The sequence below is a fragment of the Lepisma saccharinum genome, chromosome 2 (genome assembly GCF_977018435.1).
Source record: "Lepisma saccharinum chromosome 2, izLepSacc3.1, whole genome shotgun sequence".
Lineage (NCBI taxonomy): Eukaryota > Metazoa > Arthropoda > Insecta > Zygentoma > Lepismatidae > Lepisma > Lepisma saccharinum.
Window position 1 is genome coordinate 110,676,834 of NC_139230.1, and position 19,052 is coordinate 110,695,885.

General features: G+C 38.1%; 1 protein-coding gene across 1 annotated transcript in view; it reads left to right on the forward strand.

The window, feature by feature from the left end:
- Nucleotides 1-19,052, forward strand: part of LOC145983598 (26S proteasome non-ATPase regulatory subunit 6-like) — a 117,774-nt gene that overhangs the window by 57,149 nt on the left and 41,573 nt on the right. Inside the window, exon 5 of the mRNA XM_083116661.1 lies at nt 16,799-16,907. Coding sequence (XP_082972787.1) covers nt 16,799-16,907 — 109 coding nt within the window. The remainder of the gene's footprint in view (nt 1-16,798; nt 16,908-19,052) is intronic.

The window sequence follows — 19,052 nt, forward strand, 5'->3', positions numbered from 1 at the left end:
TCATATTTACTGGCTGATGAGACGAAATAGTTTTCCAAATGGAAGAAATTTGATAATTCCTAACAAAGGTAAGCCTTAAATTTATTTATTTTTGTCATTAAAACTAAAATTTGCCTCAATTTTCCAGAACTAAAGCAATGTGAAAATCTTAATCATAGACGGAACAGTAAATATGCATGTAAAAATAACCAATTTTAAATTAATAACAACAAATTTTGCCCTAAACCACGAAAAATAATACCGAATTGCAGTAAAAAATAACATCGATATTCAGTTGAAAATAAAACTAAAATTTCACATCCCTAATAATGAGTAATGGTAAATGAGTTGCCATTTTTTGCATTGTCCTCTCTTTTATGACATTGTCATCCTTTTTCACTATGCTCTGTCCCAGTGGCGTGCGGTGCTAAATCAGGCAGGGGAACAGGTGACATGCACTTGCCCCTTCCCCTCCCATACCTATCGTAATATAATGCAGTAGACCAAGTAAAATTCAACCCTTGTTCAAATGAACCAAATAAACATACACTAAAAAATTTCAGAAGTCACATACATGAAGCACGTTAAAATTATGAAAATACCAATGTTAAAGCAAATATGATATAACTTTTTTTTTTAACCCACAGTGCTACAGCCCTTGGAGGGCCTTGGCTTACCTACCGACTGCTGGTCTCCCTCCCACACTGTTCCTCCGTCACCTGTTATAGTGTGGAGCTCTCAGACCAGCCGTTGTTGTAGGTCTTCTTGACCGGGTTACGTTCACTACTCGGAGCTTCCCAATTTCCTCACGATGGTGGGTTGCCACCGGCCCTATACGTAGGCCGAATAAATTCCAACCAGAGCCGGATTTGAACCTACGCCGTCCCGCAGCGAACGATCTCAAGACGAGTGAACCCGCTTGACTACGGAGGAGGACATTTGTAAATTAAGTTGACATTTTTTTTTTTATAGTTGAGCATTGTAATTCAAACGTCCTCAATGCAATAATGGCAATCAGATGGCCGAGTTTTTTTTATGACGTCCACTCATGGGCGTCCAGAAGAGGGGCAAGGGGGGGCGGTCCCCCTCCCGGAAAATGAAAGTCAACCAAAAATTATATATTTGTCACATATAATTTCATTTCAGCCACAATAATATGTGTTAATTATTGCATGAATATGATAAATTCAAATTTAAGCAATGTTTTTTTGAGGGTACAACACTATTATTGGGGAAAAGGTACCTTGCTTGTCCCCCCTGGAAAAAAATGCCTTCCTTTGCTTTCCCTGGAAAAAATCCTGTGGACGTCCATGCGTCCACTACATTTGTAGAAATTGTGACAAAACCCGAACTGTTCCAAACTCCCTTCTCGGGAACAAACAAGGACAACAATAATTTGCCACTGCAAGAGTATACAGTTACAGAGTTGTAGTAACTTGTTTGAAAATGCCTTGTGTACGATTTAGTTTTAGTTTCTAATTCGGTTAGGATAGGTGTTGGTTTGCTGTCTTTTCTGCAAAGTTCAATGAACTAAAATCTTTCGTCTTCAGCCGGTCGATCATACAACACTCGCAACATTCGCTTTGTCCTGCCGCTGCGTGCGTCTTGGGGCTGGTGGAACAGGTGGATGCGAGCTGTTCCCTCGGAAGCTATTTCGCAGCGTTTAGCCAAGGCATTTAGCAGACGCTTAGACTGTAGAAGATTTTTCCACTTCGTTATGAATGACAGACGCAATTTTGCAATGAGATTAGGAAACTATAGACTTACTACACTCAAAACTATCACTACGACGCAATTAAACTTCAGCACATAGCAAAAACTCGAAGGAAAACGAATTCGCTATGTCTCTCGTAGCGAACAGCTAGAGAGTTCAGCTTCCGCAGCACCATGAGGATCGTTTACCTTCGTGCATGGTCGGAAATACTCGGCAACAGACAGCAGAGGGTGGGACGACGAGGGTAGGTGACGTAAACAAACGTCCAGTCACGGTGAAAGTTTTTCTTCGGCGTGTTGATTTCGGAAGAAAGAAGTGTTCTTATTATGTAATTATAGATAATTTAAATAGCTAGAAAGGGCAATAAGTAGAAGGGAACAGCCTGTTCCCTCTGTTCCATGGAGGGACCGCCACTGCTGTCCTCTTTTTTACATGTATGTGTCTGGTCACCCCACCCAAGGCCCTCTTCTCTTGTTGTTGCTGTTCAGAAACACACTAACCCTGAAATCGCTTGTATAGCTAGGAATTAAGTACAATGTAAGTGACAGGTGAAGAGATTAGAGGGAAGAAATGGTATTTCAATGAGCGAAGTTACCAAACCAAGAATATGTGTATTACTATTGTTTTTGCATTCTTAGTTCACCATTAACTTCTTTCCTTTTGTTGCAACATGTGATTTTTACTTCAAGACTTACAGTAAGTCTGTGTGGGACTCCCTGATGGCACAGTGGCAGTGTCATCACCTTGTAATCAAGGGGTCCAGGGTTCGATACCCTGTGGAAACACACAGTTGTTCGGATTCCACTTTAAAATGTAGTTCCAGTCCTGATTAGTCTTTCTGTGCATAAAGTGGACTTAAAACAACAATTCAATTCAATTATAATGAATGCTATCATTATAATTTAATAATCCTAATTATTATGCATTGAAATATATATTGATACAATCAACTCCATAATATTCTGAAAATTGATATTGGAAATATTAATAAATTGAAGAAACAGGTGTATATAACTTTACTCTTCTTGTTTAAAGTAATCGAATTTTGAAGGAAAATGTAACTCACTTCCTGTATACATATAATTTTGTAACCTGTATACATACAATTTTGACCATAAATATACAAAATGCAAGTAAAAACTTCTTGATATTTAAGATTTTCTTCGCATCAAAATTGTGGATATATGCCTAGTAGGCTCCTGTTGTCTGCAAGAAAAAATCTGGAATTTTATTAAATTTCTTGCCGCATCTCATCTGGCTTGAAATGTATTACTTCACAAGAAAATTTTGAACAACTGTAATATCTTGCATTATGAGCTATAAAAGTAAATAAATTCATCAAAAACTTTCACAAATCGTCTTTTAATACTGTCATAAACAGAATAGTGGATTGAAAGTGCCTGGGTATGGTTTGTAGAGGAGGCGCAGGGTGTCTATTTAAAGGTATCATTATCGTAAAATCTGAGGATTTTCGCCAAAGTCATTTAAACGTTTTTAGTGAAAGAATAGACTTACAATTTCCATACGTCTGAATTACTGGCTCTACAATGGCTTTTGTGATAGTTCAACGGTTTGAGAGCTTTGATAAGTATTGATTGTGCCAAGCTTGCACTGGCGTACCCAAGTAGTTGATTGGAGTTATGGCCTCGTATTTGACCCAGGTTAAAACAAAATAGAAGTCGAATACATGAGAAGATTGCAAAATTGTAGACTGTGTGCTAAGAAGAATAAGCTGTAACCAGTGGCGTAAATAACACCCCAGCAACTCCATCATGCGGGGGAGGGGGCCGAGCTTCGGGGGCGCATTTTTGATGATTTGGAGTTTTTCAAGTCCACTTTATGCACAGTAAGGCTAATCAGGACTGAACCTACAGTTTAAAGTGGAATCCGAACCACTATGTGCCCCCAGCGGGTATCGAACCCCGAACCCCTTGATTACAAGGCGACAACGCTACCACTTCACCATCGGGGAGGCCCTGGGGGCGCATTAAGTATGACTGATAGTTCACAAGTTTTCTTTTTGGCATTAAAATACATTTTCAACCAAACATATAATTATTTTTATGCACCTGCAACTGCAAACATAAAATGTTAATCACTAGAAAAGTAGAAAGCGAATTACCAGATTAGAAGAAAAACCTTCATTAGCTGAATATTTTAACCTCCGATTATTATACCCTAGTACTTAAACCGGACAGAAGCGTCGTCGCCTTGTAATCAAGGGGTTCCAGGCACATAGTGGTTTGAATCCCACTTTAAGCTGTAGGTCCAGTCCCGATTAGCCATACTGGCATAAAGTGGACTTAAAACACCAACTCAATAAATCAAATGTTTCTTCTCTTAAAAGTAATTCCGACAGAACTAAAAGGTTTTTCTTCCTAAAATTGATGTGTGGCGCCAAATTCTTTTCTTGATCGGTTCCCAGGAGTGCTCACAAGGGGGGATTCATGGCGTGCTTGAGTCATGGGAATATTTAGGGGGGATAAGATTTTATAGTTTAGCTACCAATTATATATATCTTCACACAAAAATGTGGGGATCGTTTTGTTTGATTCACTTGTTATTGATTTTTAAATATGGTTGTTATTATGTACAGTTTTTCTACCTACCTGTGGGTGATCACGGCGATGGGATAGAAATGAAACACCCCCTCTTATGCCTTTAGAATTGGTTTGGAAGGGTGGGGGACATGCTGTTCTCATTAATACATGGATAGTCAAGCAAACAAACTGATAATAATAAGGTTCAGTACACTAACAATGGCAGTGAGACAGTTTTGTACGTTTTATGTTAGCAAACATGAAAGTGAGCCATACCTTTTCTTTCATATGTCTTTTAATTGCTACTGCAATGAAAGGTTTTGAATGCCAGGCAAGGGCCAGGGGGGGGGGCTGAGCCCCCTTGACATTAGGTAAAACTATTTTGTGTAATTTGTTTGTAGTGAAGAGTGAAAATGTAGACCAGATATTATTTTGCTCACAACTTTGGTGAAGGATAAATTCAGGGAGCAAATTTTCTTCTCTAGATTTTAGAAAGTTTCTTCACAGGGGAGCTTCTTTATCTGTATTTTCATTGCCCCTGTTACAACCTCCAATTTATACAGAAATCTGTGACTTTGATGCAGTGGTGTAGCACAGTTGTCTGCCCCCCCCCCCCTCCTGCAAGTAAAATATTTGGAAAACAAACAACCAGCCAAACTCTCCAATAACACTAAAGGTGGGGGGGTTATGTTACGATTGTTGTGTGGCAGCTAATGTCTCCGAGAAATTTAGATACAAAGGAAGCCTGCCGATATACTTTGTCAATAATCCATAAATCATTGTCACTGTAGTGCGGTGCATATGTTTGCATCTTTCGTTTCATGCAATATCTCAAAATCCAGAGTATTTAAGTAGTGCAAAAGGTGTGACGAGGTTTAGCATTAATTAATTAAGGAGAGGACGTTTCACGTAAAAATGCCTTCTGACGCCAAGGAGTCACATTTAAGCTGATTTTATGCATCTTTTGGGATGGCAGAGAAAGGGGGGGGGGGCTAGTGCTGCATTCATAACTCTTACGAGTTTAACTCCATGAGTACATATAATTTGTTCACTTAATTTTCATTGGAAATTGTTTCTTTGTTTAAGTTCGATTTTAAGCCCACTCTATACACCGAAGCCCAGTAAAAACTATTGAATAATTAAGAAATTAATGTATTTTCACCAAAAGTGATTCTGATATCCACAAATTACTTATGTGCATTATTGTATATTTATTTTATTTTAAAAGTGACATGAAACACTGATTTTTGTCACACACAATTTAAATCAAACTGATTTAAACAGCCTCGAAATTTTGTAAGCATATCATGCAATTTGTCATGTAAAGGCTTGCTCAAAATTGTAAATGACTATTTACGTTAATGGTTTTTATATTTTTCTTCACGAGTAGCTTGGAGAGAGAAAAGGAAACATTGGGAACTTCTCTGTACTTACATTTAATTTGCGCACATAGGCATGAACATGAAAACTTGAAAGAGAGAATGTTTTCTTTACCAAGGAATCTTTCGATTTTTGAGCCAAGACCTCTCCCTGATGGCGCAGTGGTAATGTTGTCGCCTTGTAGTCAAGGGGTTCTGAGTTCGATACATGGTGGTTCGGATACCACTTTAAACTGTAAGACTAGACCCGATTAGTCTTTCTGTGCATAAAGTGGACTCAAAACAAAAACTCAACTCATTTTAAGCTAAGATAACCACGATGATGGGGACACAAGCACTCTGATTTCATTCTTCCATTATTAATCACAGAACTCTGTAAATTGTTACTTAGAAACAGTTACTTGAACTGTTGCAAAAAGGGAAAGTATAATTTCCCTTTTCATTATGAAAAATTTCCATTTATCCAAGGAAAAACTAAAACACGATCACAAACTTTATGAAGAAAATACGGTTTTCCCAAGTAAGAAGTTCGAAATATGTAATTATGAAAAACTGATAATTCATGCCTCCATTCAGCTTGATTTTAATATGCAACGACTGTATCTTCAAATATCTCTGCAGTTTCGATCCCTTTTCACCAACGGCACCAGAATTATTCATCTAGGGTTGCTGAGGAGTTGTGGAAAGAAATTTAGGGGGTGTGATTCTGCAAATAAGGAAAACATGAAACACACGTGCAAGCAGTCAAAAGTGTGGGAGCCAGGTGCCAATACTGTGGGGGAAGGGGAGGGGCAAGGCAAGACTAGTAGAGGAGAAGGCTGGGGCCATATCTGATCACGTGATCCTTGACGAAAGCGTGATGTCACCTGGCGAACAAATGGCTCCACACCACAGTTTCGCAGCGGAAACAACACAGAAATTATGAACAAAAAAGGGCTGTAATTATGCCCAGAAGCTAATTGGGAGTGAATACACAGATTTACTTAGGATCCAACATAAAGTATGGTCTTACAGTTGGGTTACACAGCCATTTACGCACACATTTTATCGGTAGTTTATATGTCATCACATTTCTCTGTGAAACATTAGGTTTCATGTAAAATTGGTGTTAATACACCTAGTAATGAGTTTTATTAGAGCAGAAAGAAAAAAATATAAATATGTTGAATGCGTAAAATAATAATAAATGATGCGGACTTACCTATTGTTATACTTATGAAGTCATCTGTTTTAGAGGTGAGGGAGGAGCTGTTTCACTTCACCTTTTTCAATTTGTTGACTTTGCTTCTGCTATTAATATTCACTTCTTCGTTAATTTTCCTCATTCGGATTACAGTTCCGAGTCTTATGAATCTTTGAACAACACTTGGAGGAATGTGTGGAAGTTCTGTGTGTATTATGTCACAAACACATTTAACAACTTTCGAGGGGCCTCCCCGGTGGCGTAGTGGTCGCGTCGTCTCCTTGTAATCCTGGGTTCGATACCTGGTCGAGGCCCATGGCACAGTGGTTCGGATCCCACTTTAAACTGTAGGTCCAGTCCCGATTAGCCTTTCTGTGCATAAAGTGGACTTCAAACAACAACTTTCGACCTTAAGCGAAATTTTTTAAAGCCATGGAATTGAAGAAAGTGGAGGTTCATTTTCTTTATGTCGGTAAAAAATGAATCAGTGGGATGTGAAAGTCCTCCTCTAGATAAGAAAGACAGCCAGTTATGTGTCTCCTCAGACAAGCTCTCTGCTTCTGCGTTCGCTGCTAATTCTGAGTGATTTCTATGCTCTTTGAATGCTATATACCCTGCTATGTAATGCAAGCCTTCCTCTGGCATGTTTAAATCGTTTGCCAAACGCTTATCATTGACACCTTGAACGTCTGCAGAATGACTGACTATTTGAAATTCTTCAGAATCTTACTGGATTAATTCACAGTCATCCTCATTGCTCAGGCTTTGTGTATTTTGAAGTAACTCACTGGAAAGCTCAGATGAAATGAAGATGTCGTCATCTGTAACTGAAACATTGGGATCTCGGTTTGCCTGAACAGCAGCAATTGTCTCATTCTGTATTTTACATCGAGAGCAGTTGGATGGTCATACTGCTTGCCTATGAAACGCATTTGGGAAAACAAATTTTCCAGACAGTCTTGATTAAGTCTGCTTGTCAGTATGTATCGCACACTGTACACATCTTTTACATGGCCAAATAAGCCGAATGATGACGTTACTGATATTACTATACCTTTCTGAAATGGGAGCAGGTGGTTTTGCATTAATTTTCCTCATTCCCAATAAACTGCAACACTTCACAGCCACACAAGTAAGAAATATGAGGAAAAAAAATAGCCTTTTAAAGCACAAAGAACAAAACAGATCAGCCTTTCAAAACAATAAACACGTTTCTTTCCGTATGGGGTAAAAGCTCAGCTGGATTTTGTACACCCATGACGTCACACCCTGGCCGGTCGCGGAAATGGGCGTGTCTGACCCCAGCCTTTCCCTTCTATTAGTCTTGGGGGCAAGGACAGTTTACTTTCCCTTGGTAGATAAAGGTTTAGCACAGTTCAGGGGCAAAAATAGCAAAAAGCAGAGGGCAACTGCATCCCTAATCGCCGCTACTGATTAACATAAATTACTGAGTGAAATTAAAATATATGTGTGAAATATATCACTTAAGATTGACATTCATTTTCCATGGATCCTACCCCCCACCCTGTGCCCTCCCCCTGGACGTCCATGATGATATGTATTAAGTCTTCTACTCCCAAGAAAGTGATCATACCATGCAGTGTAAACATTCAGATACACATTGCAGTCTTATTGAACTATGTAGTGAAATACAAAATAAAACCATCCTGTCCTTAAAAAGACAATTTTTGAACCTTCTCAATGTAACCAATGAAGGCACCGTCTGCCACAAGACGAAACGCGAAGAGCACAGGAACTGTGTCATCTTTAAAATCCCTTCTGCCACATTATCCCCAACAACGAACTGTAAAATTTATTCGTGAACATTAGGCCTCTTCCTAACAGTCTTTGAAAAAGCTTGAAATGGTACGTTTACTGGACATTTTATGTGGAACAAATACATATAACATATTAAGAAGAACAATATGACATGACATAATATTACATATTAATGTTAGTGTTTTCAGTTGAACGTAGGGGGTGCGGAAGAAAATTAAGGGGTGCGCAAGCACTCTCACACACCCCTGGTGCCGCCCCTGCTTTTCACCTAAAATTTTGTCTGAATTCTCCTGCCCTGAGGGAAGTTTATCTTCGCATAGCAACACTAAACTGCAACCATGATTTATACCAGTAGGATGGGTGAAAAAAACAAAACATTTCTTGCCTGCTCATCTCTTTCCTGGCGACAGGAACGTACGTTTAAACGTGAAAGTTTAAACCCCCTCGCCACACTGTAATGGATGAATCCTGAAAGGCTGGCCTTCATGGTGGATGGTTAGCACAGCACGCTACGTCGCCAGGTGTCTCTGCCTTCGAATCCCACGGCCTCGTCATGGGTGTGTGAGGAGTGTCCCTTCATCAATTTCATTGTATCGCCACTCATCCTCATCTTCGCGATTAGCCAAAAGTGGCACAAGAGCGAAGGGAAATAAACAAAATCACGAATCCTGAAAGTTCGAATTGCTTTGTAATTTTTGTGTGCATACTTCTTTCCAACGGTAAGGTACTCAGGGTATAAAATATATAGGATCACAGTTAATCCAGTGGCTAGCGAGAAAACTCGAGGAAGGAATGTCTTCACATATGCCAACAGCAGTTACAGCATATCATGACAGGTCGGACAGCCCTAAGCCTGCGTTCGATTGGTTTTATTTTTACAAAACAAGTGTTTTCAATATGCAATGAATATTTTACAAGTATGTAAAAAACAATTTCATCAGCGATCAGCAAAAACAAAGTACTGCACACAATTAACAGTATTGGTCTTTTTAGGTTGCACCACGTCCTCAACGATTGTATAGGTCAAAACTTCTCAACACTCGCTCTCTTTTTCTTCAGTTATTTTCGTTGTTTTATATCTCTTGGGGTGACTATGAGAATGAATTTACGAGCGTACAATGGGACAAACACAACTATACACTCTCATGTCTCGCACAAAATAACAAATAAAATTAAAAGGGATTCTTCTGTCGCGCCAATAAGTGTTCCTTGATAGCTTTGTAATGACTGGGGCAGCCAAGGATACTAACTTTTCATTTAAACTTACAGACCGTCAATTTAGGTTTTAATCTTGCAAAAATTGTGTGAATCTGAAAATTTGTACATCTGTTCTATTTGATGTCAAAACAACATATCAACAGTCCTGAAACCCTTTCCGCATCCTGCCTTTCCGCATCCTGAAATTCCAGGCGGTGGTCAACTTGGAATGCTGAATGCTGAAGAAGTGCAAGTTATCACTGGAATGGATGTTACGTGCAAGCAGCTAAACCCACGGATTTGAAATAGGGCTCCACCGAAAGAGAAATAAGCGGGCTTTAACTATGACTATGTCTTCCAGGACCGCACAAAAGGAACAAAAACTACCAAAGTCGATTTTTTTTTTCTATTTATCATTCTTAACTCTTTGATATTGCAGATGTCGAGGAGACACTCCTATAAAAGATTTTCATCAAGCTTTAAACTTTCCGTTGACATCTTTGTAGACCATGTGCAGAATTGTTACGCCACGGGATGTATTAAGCTCGTGTATTATTCTGAAGAAAAAATCAAAAGGCTTCTTCTCTGATATATGCTGCAACAACGCTAGTGAAATAAAAATCAAGTGCAGAGAAACAAGAGGGAATATTCTTTTCTGGGTATTACGTCGCATTAAAACAGTGAAAATCATTTAATTAACATTTTTGTCGTGCCTATTTGTGGCGAAGAGTTTTTGTCAGCAGGGAATCTAAATTGTGAACACTTTTCATTCAAAATATAAATGAATTGTCAATAATTCAGACATTTATATACATCGATAATACAGCCTGTAAGTGTAATTCTTGTTTACAAAGAAAGTTACTCCATCATTCTTTGAACAATTAATTTTTTAGGTATTCATGCATTCTAAATGAGTGATATTATACTTTACTAAAGCTGACGCCAAGTATAGTCCAGTCAAGGTCACTCGCTTTAGGAGTTTCCCGTTGCCTCCTCCACACCTCTGGCGCTCTAGGGTTGCCTTGCTTGTTCTGAGCTGCTCAGTTGACTCTTTGCACGTTGTACAGTCAGGGACACTTCTGGATTATAACAATACCATTGACTTTCAATTAAATCATTACAACCGAGAAGTGTCCGTACGTTTGTGGTTGATTTCGTTTTCGATGTTGTTTTGTGAAGGCTATTTGGTTATCTATTTAGTATTAGTACAGTAGCTGCAATTAGGAGGGGGTGTGGGGGGGCAGTTGTCTTCACCCCACTTCTCGCCACTCTTGCCCTCACACTATGCTGAATCTTATCTACAAAGGGAAATATACTGTCTTTGCCCCCCCCCCCCATTTTGGTATCTTGCCCCCTGGTTTTGGAACCCAATCGCCACCACTGAGTATTGAGGAGCAGCGTCCTACGTGTGGAACATTAGCGGGTGGAAGTGAAGCGCATGCCTCCCGAAAGGACAGTAGAAAGCAAAATAAAATAATCATTGCAAACGTTAACAAGGTTTTCAAGAATCTTGCCGACAACGAAAAATTCAGAAAGCTACATTTACTTCAATGCAATAGTGACGGTCTCTACAAAGATCAGCGGCTGCTGTATCTTTTCCGTCAGCATTGTTGTTAAGAATTGTTTCTTCTTTTGTTTGTCGCTTTCGATAATTACCTGTAGCTTAGTGAGAGTATATTTTCTTTTTTGAGCATTGTTGATAAAAACAACACTTACTTCTTTATGATTGTAACTTTGGGCGTTGTACACAATATAGTATACCATGGCCAGCCTTGAACAAGCTTTCTTAGTTTCGTATTTCATAGCATGTGCCTTTTGGCTGTGGTAAAAAGAAAAGAAACTTGCAAAAATTAAGTGCCACCTCGATGGCACAGTTCAATGAGTGGTGGGCTTTTGATATTGTCACTGAAGTTCAATGGTTAGAGCCCCGGCCTTGAGTTCCCTTTCATCAATGTCATCTAATCATAATTCATCCTCATCTTCCTGTTTGGTCTAAAGTGGCAGAAAAGCGATGCTAAATAACACATATATACAAAAATTAAGCTAGTTACTACAGACGTTTTCACTTTCATTGACATATTTTCATAGAAACATACTAAAAGTTGATTAGTATTTGATGTAGTGGCTAAAGGTTTCATGCATTCTATATTTTTAACATCGTACTCCATACATTTCATTCTGTACCCCTTCCGCACTCCTAGATGATTAATCATCTGATGCCTTTGTTATAGAGAGAGAGAGTGTGTTGATTCTTACTGTGGAAGAGACAAATAGAAACTTTTGTAGAGTTACGGGAAATATTTGCATCCCCAGTAAGTAAATGAAGCCTGGCAAAAGCCACAGGTAGCGAGCGCGCAAGATCAATGCGCAGCAAAATTCATTCAAATGAACCATAAAATATAGCTGACATCTGACGCTAAAAACGTTGTATTTGTTTTCAAAATTAATTTGAATATTTTATTACAAACTTTCTCACTGAAAGTGTATAGGTGATCAATTAGAACACAAGTTATAGTTCTTGTCTAATGTTAACGGCGGGCGCTCTACATGCTGGCAAGAGAAGCGGAAATCGGGGAAGAGACCAATCCAGCGCGATAAGAAACGCAGCAGCCTTGTGTTAAGCTGCTGTAGTATGAGGTGTGTGAAGCACCTCCTCCCGCGACATCGTAACTCTAGGTGCTACCGCTGTGGTCGGGTTGGTCTGCTGAAATTTCCCCGCTTCCCACCTTTCTTGCCAGCATATAGGTCGTTCGCCGTAAGAGTAGACAACAGCTATAACTTACGTTCAATTTGATCGCGTATAATCTTTCAGTTGAAGTTGTTGCTTATTTGAAAAAACTAGGTAGATGGGTGTGACCTTGACTGGACTATTTTGGTGGCGTCTGCTTTAGGATAATGTTTTACTTTTATTTTATTAAATGTATGCGATTCAACAATGTACATTTCGTTTTGAACTTCCTGATAATGTACGTCTTTGAAGACAAAAGTTACGTAATTGTCATGCTTCAAGTACGAAGTTTGCTATTGAGAGGTATATAAAAACCACGACAAATAAACAAATGAAAATCAGCAATCTCTCATACTGTATCGAGACCAGCCGGCCCCCGTGGCAGAGTGGTTAGCACATCACGCTACAACGCCAGGGGTCCCTGATTCGAATCCCGGCCTGGACATGGATGTTTGCGAGTGACCATTCACCAATTTCATCATATCATCACTCATCCCCATCTTCTCAAATGATCCAAAAGTGGCAAAAAATTGAAGTAAAATAAAGCAAATCAATCAATGTATCGAGACCACCTCTCCATCGTTCGACAAGAGTTTGTGGAATACCCAGAGACAGGGCGATACTATCTCGAACCCTTTAAAATATTGCTCACATGCACAGGATCGGATTCACAACTCTCTTGACTCAAATCGCTGTAAGTGGCAGCTTACAAATGGTTAGTGGTTATGCAGAAAAAGAGAGATCCTCGTACACAACGTTTCGTCAACGCAGTGTGTGACCTAAGAAAGAACAAATGAATAACGATTCCTTGCAATACTCTTAAGTTTGCACGTTCCTCTCTTGGGGGTGCTGTGCTTGTCCGCACATTCTTTGTCAATATCTAAACTTCCATTGAGTGTATAGCAGCCACACCCAGATTCCCGGTATCCTCGGGAGTAGCTCTATTACGTGTAAAAATCTCAGTCCAATCAGAGCACTTTTAAAACTTTCTCGCTTTGGTGTGAAAAGTACAGCTTCCTCTTAATGGAGGGTGGGAAAACAGGGTGTGTGTGTGTGTGTGTGTGTGTTTGTGTTTGTTTGTTTGTTTGTTTGTTTTAGCACACTTCCATATTCATCTGTATTCCTGTGATCCGTGCACAAATTATCATTTTGAGAAATTCAGAGTTGAATTTTCATTGTTATTAGAGCCCATGTCCATGTTAATGTAATGATTTGATTGGAATGTTTTTATTTCATCTTCTATTGCTTTTGAATATGTAATATAGAAGCATTTCTATTCATGTGTAGACATTCATCATTATTTACAGCACCATCTGTGATTTACACTTATCCGTTCCATTCTTGTGTATTTGAATTTTTTGTTTGCTCAAGCATGTGTTACTGTGATATATTAATATAATTATTTAGTTACTGACAAGACACCCATGTTCTGTATGGCATGTTTAGAAACTCCATACACCTTTTTCCAACTTCTTAATATTAAATTTTGGCATATCGTTAATATTGTCTACAAATCTTAAATTTCAAATACTAAGTTTTTGCTCTTCAGAACTCTGGAACTAATGTGTAATTCCATTACACGGATTCTGTAGTTAATGATTCTCTAATAAATAATTTATTACAGAATGTTCTGTAATGACACATGACTCATAAACTCAAAATATGAAGGGTGAATTTGTAAAATAAATTTTACTTTTCAATTTACATAATATAATTATAAATACAATTTTCAAATGATCAAATTGTGATAGTTGTAATAAGTAATATATATATAAGGTGGAACCCTGATTTACACTTTCCCCAATTTTGCATATCCATGCATTTTAAGTTTTTACACCTTAGTTCCCAGAAAAACTAAAAATTCTACTGTTGGGACATGTAAATGGTGAATAAAAGATCAAGATTTCTGTACAATAGTGAGCACATTTAGAGATCAAAAGTGATATATAAAATGGCATTTTAGTGTTAGAATGTTAAATAATTTGATTTAAAGAAACTCTGCTTTACTACACTTTCATAAAATATGAATCTTCATTCTAATAGCACATTTATTTTGTTACTGGAGTTTTATTCCCGTGTACAGATGCCCATTTTCCATCTCGAAATTTTACCGTAGAATTAATCAATGTTCTGACATTTGCATAACTCTCATGATAATTCACACTGTGGAAAATGTTTGTCATAAAATAGAGACTGAATGTCATTTTTGATTTTATTACATATTTTGCACTTTTTCGTATCATTTTGTGAGAAAATATAGCAGGAATGTGTACCTCTCACCTTTCAGAAAAAATAAATATGAACAGTATAGTGTGAAAACGTCCCTCACTGTGACCATGTGGTCTAAGGCATCATGCTTGGGGCTCTGGCTATGGGTCACGTGCAATTTCGAGTCTCCTGTGGGAAGTGTAACAACTTTTCTCATGAGATTTCAGCCTGTGTATGGGATCGGTGGCCACCCACCATCGTGAGGAAATTGGGGAGCTACAAATGAGTAGCGTAACCCAGTCACGGAAAGCTACAACAACGACTGCTGACCACACATCGCCCCATAATTGGTTGGATGATCTCCCACCTCGGCAGGTGGGAATGAGGTCTGTAGGCAGGTAGGCCCTGTCACTTATGGGCTGTTTTGTCACAGCTTGTGTTTCCATCAAGAACAAAACTTGCATGTCCCTAGCAATAGGTGTTATTCAATATTTTTTATCATTTTGGTAATAGATTTGTCAGGCATGTGCATATATATGTGAAAGAAAAAATATATGCATAGAAAGTTCCTCTGCCCCATACATAAGAATCCACGTGTCCAATCTTCAAGGTTGCCCTTCGCTCCCAGTGGTTGTTGGACAGGAATATGATCATTCATTTTTCTCTTAGTGAGTAACATATTGCCCATCTGCCTATACACAATAAATAAATAAATAAAAAATTGAAATATAAATCACATGTGCTTGTGCATTATCAGCTTGATTCTGATTCTGAAATGATATATGTGTGTTTTTTGGAAGTAACATGCAAAATAATCTAACACAGTTATTTTTAGTGGTTTTTATTTTGTTTTATATGTGACGTTTTGTCCTGGTTTCCCAGAACATAGATATTCTGGAAGTAACATCAGATTAAAAATAATTCACAGTGAAATACAGACCAGATCCCATAATTTTTCCTGAGGAATACAAACAACTTCCCATTCAAAGGGCAAGCGTAGTTCTTAAACCAATATCGTATAACCGGGGTTGGCAAACTCTTCGTACTTTTACTCCATAGCCAATGTGACAGACAAGAAGAAAGGAAAAGTTTCAACCCCCCCCCCCCTCCCTGTCTACTAGGAGTGATTTCATAAACGTATGGTAAAAACGTGTGAATTGTGATTAATCTCTGTTGTCTTTGTGAAGGGAGAAGGGCCATTTTTTTCTTTCTTGTCCAAGGAAAGTGTGACGAGTGCAACTTGCAATTTGTGTCCCCTTCCCCCCACTTAGCCATGCCTCTTCTCGCATGAATAACGTCACATGGTGAATGAGACTGCTGTAAAAGCCAGAAAGTGGTAAGTGGGAGGGAGACATCACATGGCCAACTGAAAAAGCTTATGCCAAGTTTTAGGACATCTGAGCAGCTTGGAAAATGTAGAAAGTAGGAAATGGGAGCTATGGTAAACATAAGATTGAGATAAATGTCATACTTAACCTGTACTTTTGCCAGGAATTGATGACTGAACATATTAAGTGGGAAAACATATAACAGAACGGGAATAGAGACTTGGAGTTCCACTGTATTATAATACATTATATAATAAATAATAAGGAAATAATATTTAAAGTAATGTCTTGCAGTTCTCTCAGTTCACTGGCCACTTCAATCCACCTACAGACAGAGTCTTGATTCAATTGCACCATGCCAGATTTCCATCGAAACTATTTGAAATCTCTCTTTCTATTTTATAAACTAAGATTATAGCTAATCTTACTTTAATGTGGTATTAAAATACAAGATAAATTTAGATATAGTACACAAAAATTAAGACTTATACTAATTTGGCAAACATTCATGATTGAAATTTGAAAAAGAAAAAAAATCCTCAACAACATGAAACTTGATTTTTTTTTTCACATAAAGGTAGACACTATGTTAAAAATGTGAATGGTTTCTTCCTTCCTCCAACTCATTTTATTGCTAGTCCAACTAGTCTGTTAACAAAACTATAGTTTCAAGAAAGAATTAATTAACCAATCTGTACAAGCAAACAAGACTTTCAAGATTTTTTCTTGATGTTAACTTGTTTCCTTTTTTTGTATATTACAGATAATAAAAGGCTCAGAGATACTGGAAGTACTACATGCAAATCCAGATGTGAAACAATATCTATTTTCTCTGTATGATTGCCAGTATGCTGATTTTTTCAAGAACTTGTGTAAGTATTGCAATTAATTTTTCATTTTATTGAAAAAAGATGTATGAAATATTTTGTTTAAATAAATAAAATACTCAGAATATTTTGTTTAAAGAAGATGCATTATGATATGTATGCTTTGACATTTGTTAACCAGACAGGACATGCACTATTGGCTAGCACGTAAGGATACACACTGGCTAAGAAATACATGCATTAAAAATTGCTTCTTTAGTCTGAATTTTAATTGTTTTATAGCATGTAAATAATATCATCTTCATTGATAAGTCTAATTCTATTAAGTCTGAAGTGAAATGAATGAAAGCTGTGATTTTCATTTGAGTTATATAAACATACAAATTTTGCATTCAAGATGCTTGCAACTTCTTGACCCTGCATTACTAAGTTGGAAAAACAAAACCAATTTACAGCTAGAGAACTAGTACTGCATTGTTATACAGGGTGTATCATAAGTAATAGTGCAAACTGACACAGTTGAAAGTACACAATAATAGAAGCAAAAACAGTCTCTGTAAACATGGGTCTGCAAATAAGCTGTTTTCGAGATAATTGCGAATGTGTGGTTACAAGCTGACACTGATTTCATTGTTTATAAACATCGTCCTAGTTGGTAAAATGCTAATAATACAGTAAGAAAAGTCATTGGAGATCTCATTGCTTTTATTGAACATTCTACTTACTTTAACGAACGTTAGCATGTTACATGTTACAATTACTGTACACTCGTACCTGTTAAAGGAGGTGTTCAATGTGTCATCCTTGCATCTGGATGCAATAATGTACGCGATTCTGCATTGAGTTTCGAATTCTAATGAACACCCCCGGTTCATTTCGGAATTGGTCACAAGTATGTACAATTCTCTGTTCTGTTTTAAACAAAGAACAAACCTCGGAACGGGCACTCTGTGTTTACAAAATGCAATCAGTGGTGGCTTGTAACCACACATTTACACACATTATTAGCATTTTACCAACTAGGATGAAGTTTACAAACAATGGAAGTCAATGGCAGCTTGTAACCACACATTCGCAATTATCTCGAAAACAGCTCGTTTGCGGACCCATGTTTACTGAGACTTTTTGCTTCTATTATCGTGTACTTTCAACTGTGTCAGTTTGCGCTATTACTTATGATACACCCTGTATATTCCTGTAAACTCACTATTTATGTCATATTATTTCAAGAATTTTCCAAGTCATACTTCAGGTGGGGGCAAGTTGTCGATTTGCCAACATGCTCCTCATGGCTGTTCGTGATCTTATGCCACAAAACATACTTTCACTTATTGCCATAATCTATAAAACATTCAAATATTCTATACTGCACTCCACTAAGTTCTAATTGCAAAATATATTTGTCTGATTTATTAGTGTAACGTGTATGTTTCGAGAAATATTTATATATAGCCCCAAAATCAATAATGATTTTTCATAATTTATACAGTCAACTCTCGATTCTATGACCCCGGATATAACAACCCTCTCGAAGTAATGACCCTTTTCCCGGGAACCATGAAAAATTTGGAAAAAAGTTGAAAAATTGAAGGAAATCGGTCGAAAAATAAGTTTTTGCACTAGTTTTATTTGCACTTATTCCCTTCACGAGTGCTCTACCGCTCGCAAGTGGGTCTGATCTAAAAATAGACACCACCACACCAAGCTTGAGTGATATCCAATAGCACTTGACCTCTACCCTCCTCTCCCAAGTGCACCAATGTTACCCCACACCTGACGGCTGCTACCCAACATGCTAGGTTTGTTTTGCCATTGTGATTTCGCTTGCTCTTGGATACGCGAGAAGAGAAGATCGAATGTGCTTGGATGTTATTTTAAATCGACCTTGACTTGTTTCCTTGTCCTAAGAGCTGCTGACAACAACTGAATGAGTTGGGGGGGGGGACACCACCTTGAGAAATTAGAGATAAGATCGCAGGAATGTTCCAAAATACAGACACGTGGTACCTGGAAGTCTGGACTGTCTGTCCAGCTCTGACCTAGATTTCAGCAGGTCCCCTTGAGTGAGCAACTCTTGGCCTTGTAGCCGACAACTTCCGGTAACCGCTTTCATTCAAAATGCATTCTTTGTTCCCTGTAACACTTCATAAAAAAGCAAAACTGTTAAGAGATAATCAAAGCCACATAAGC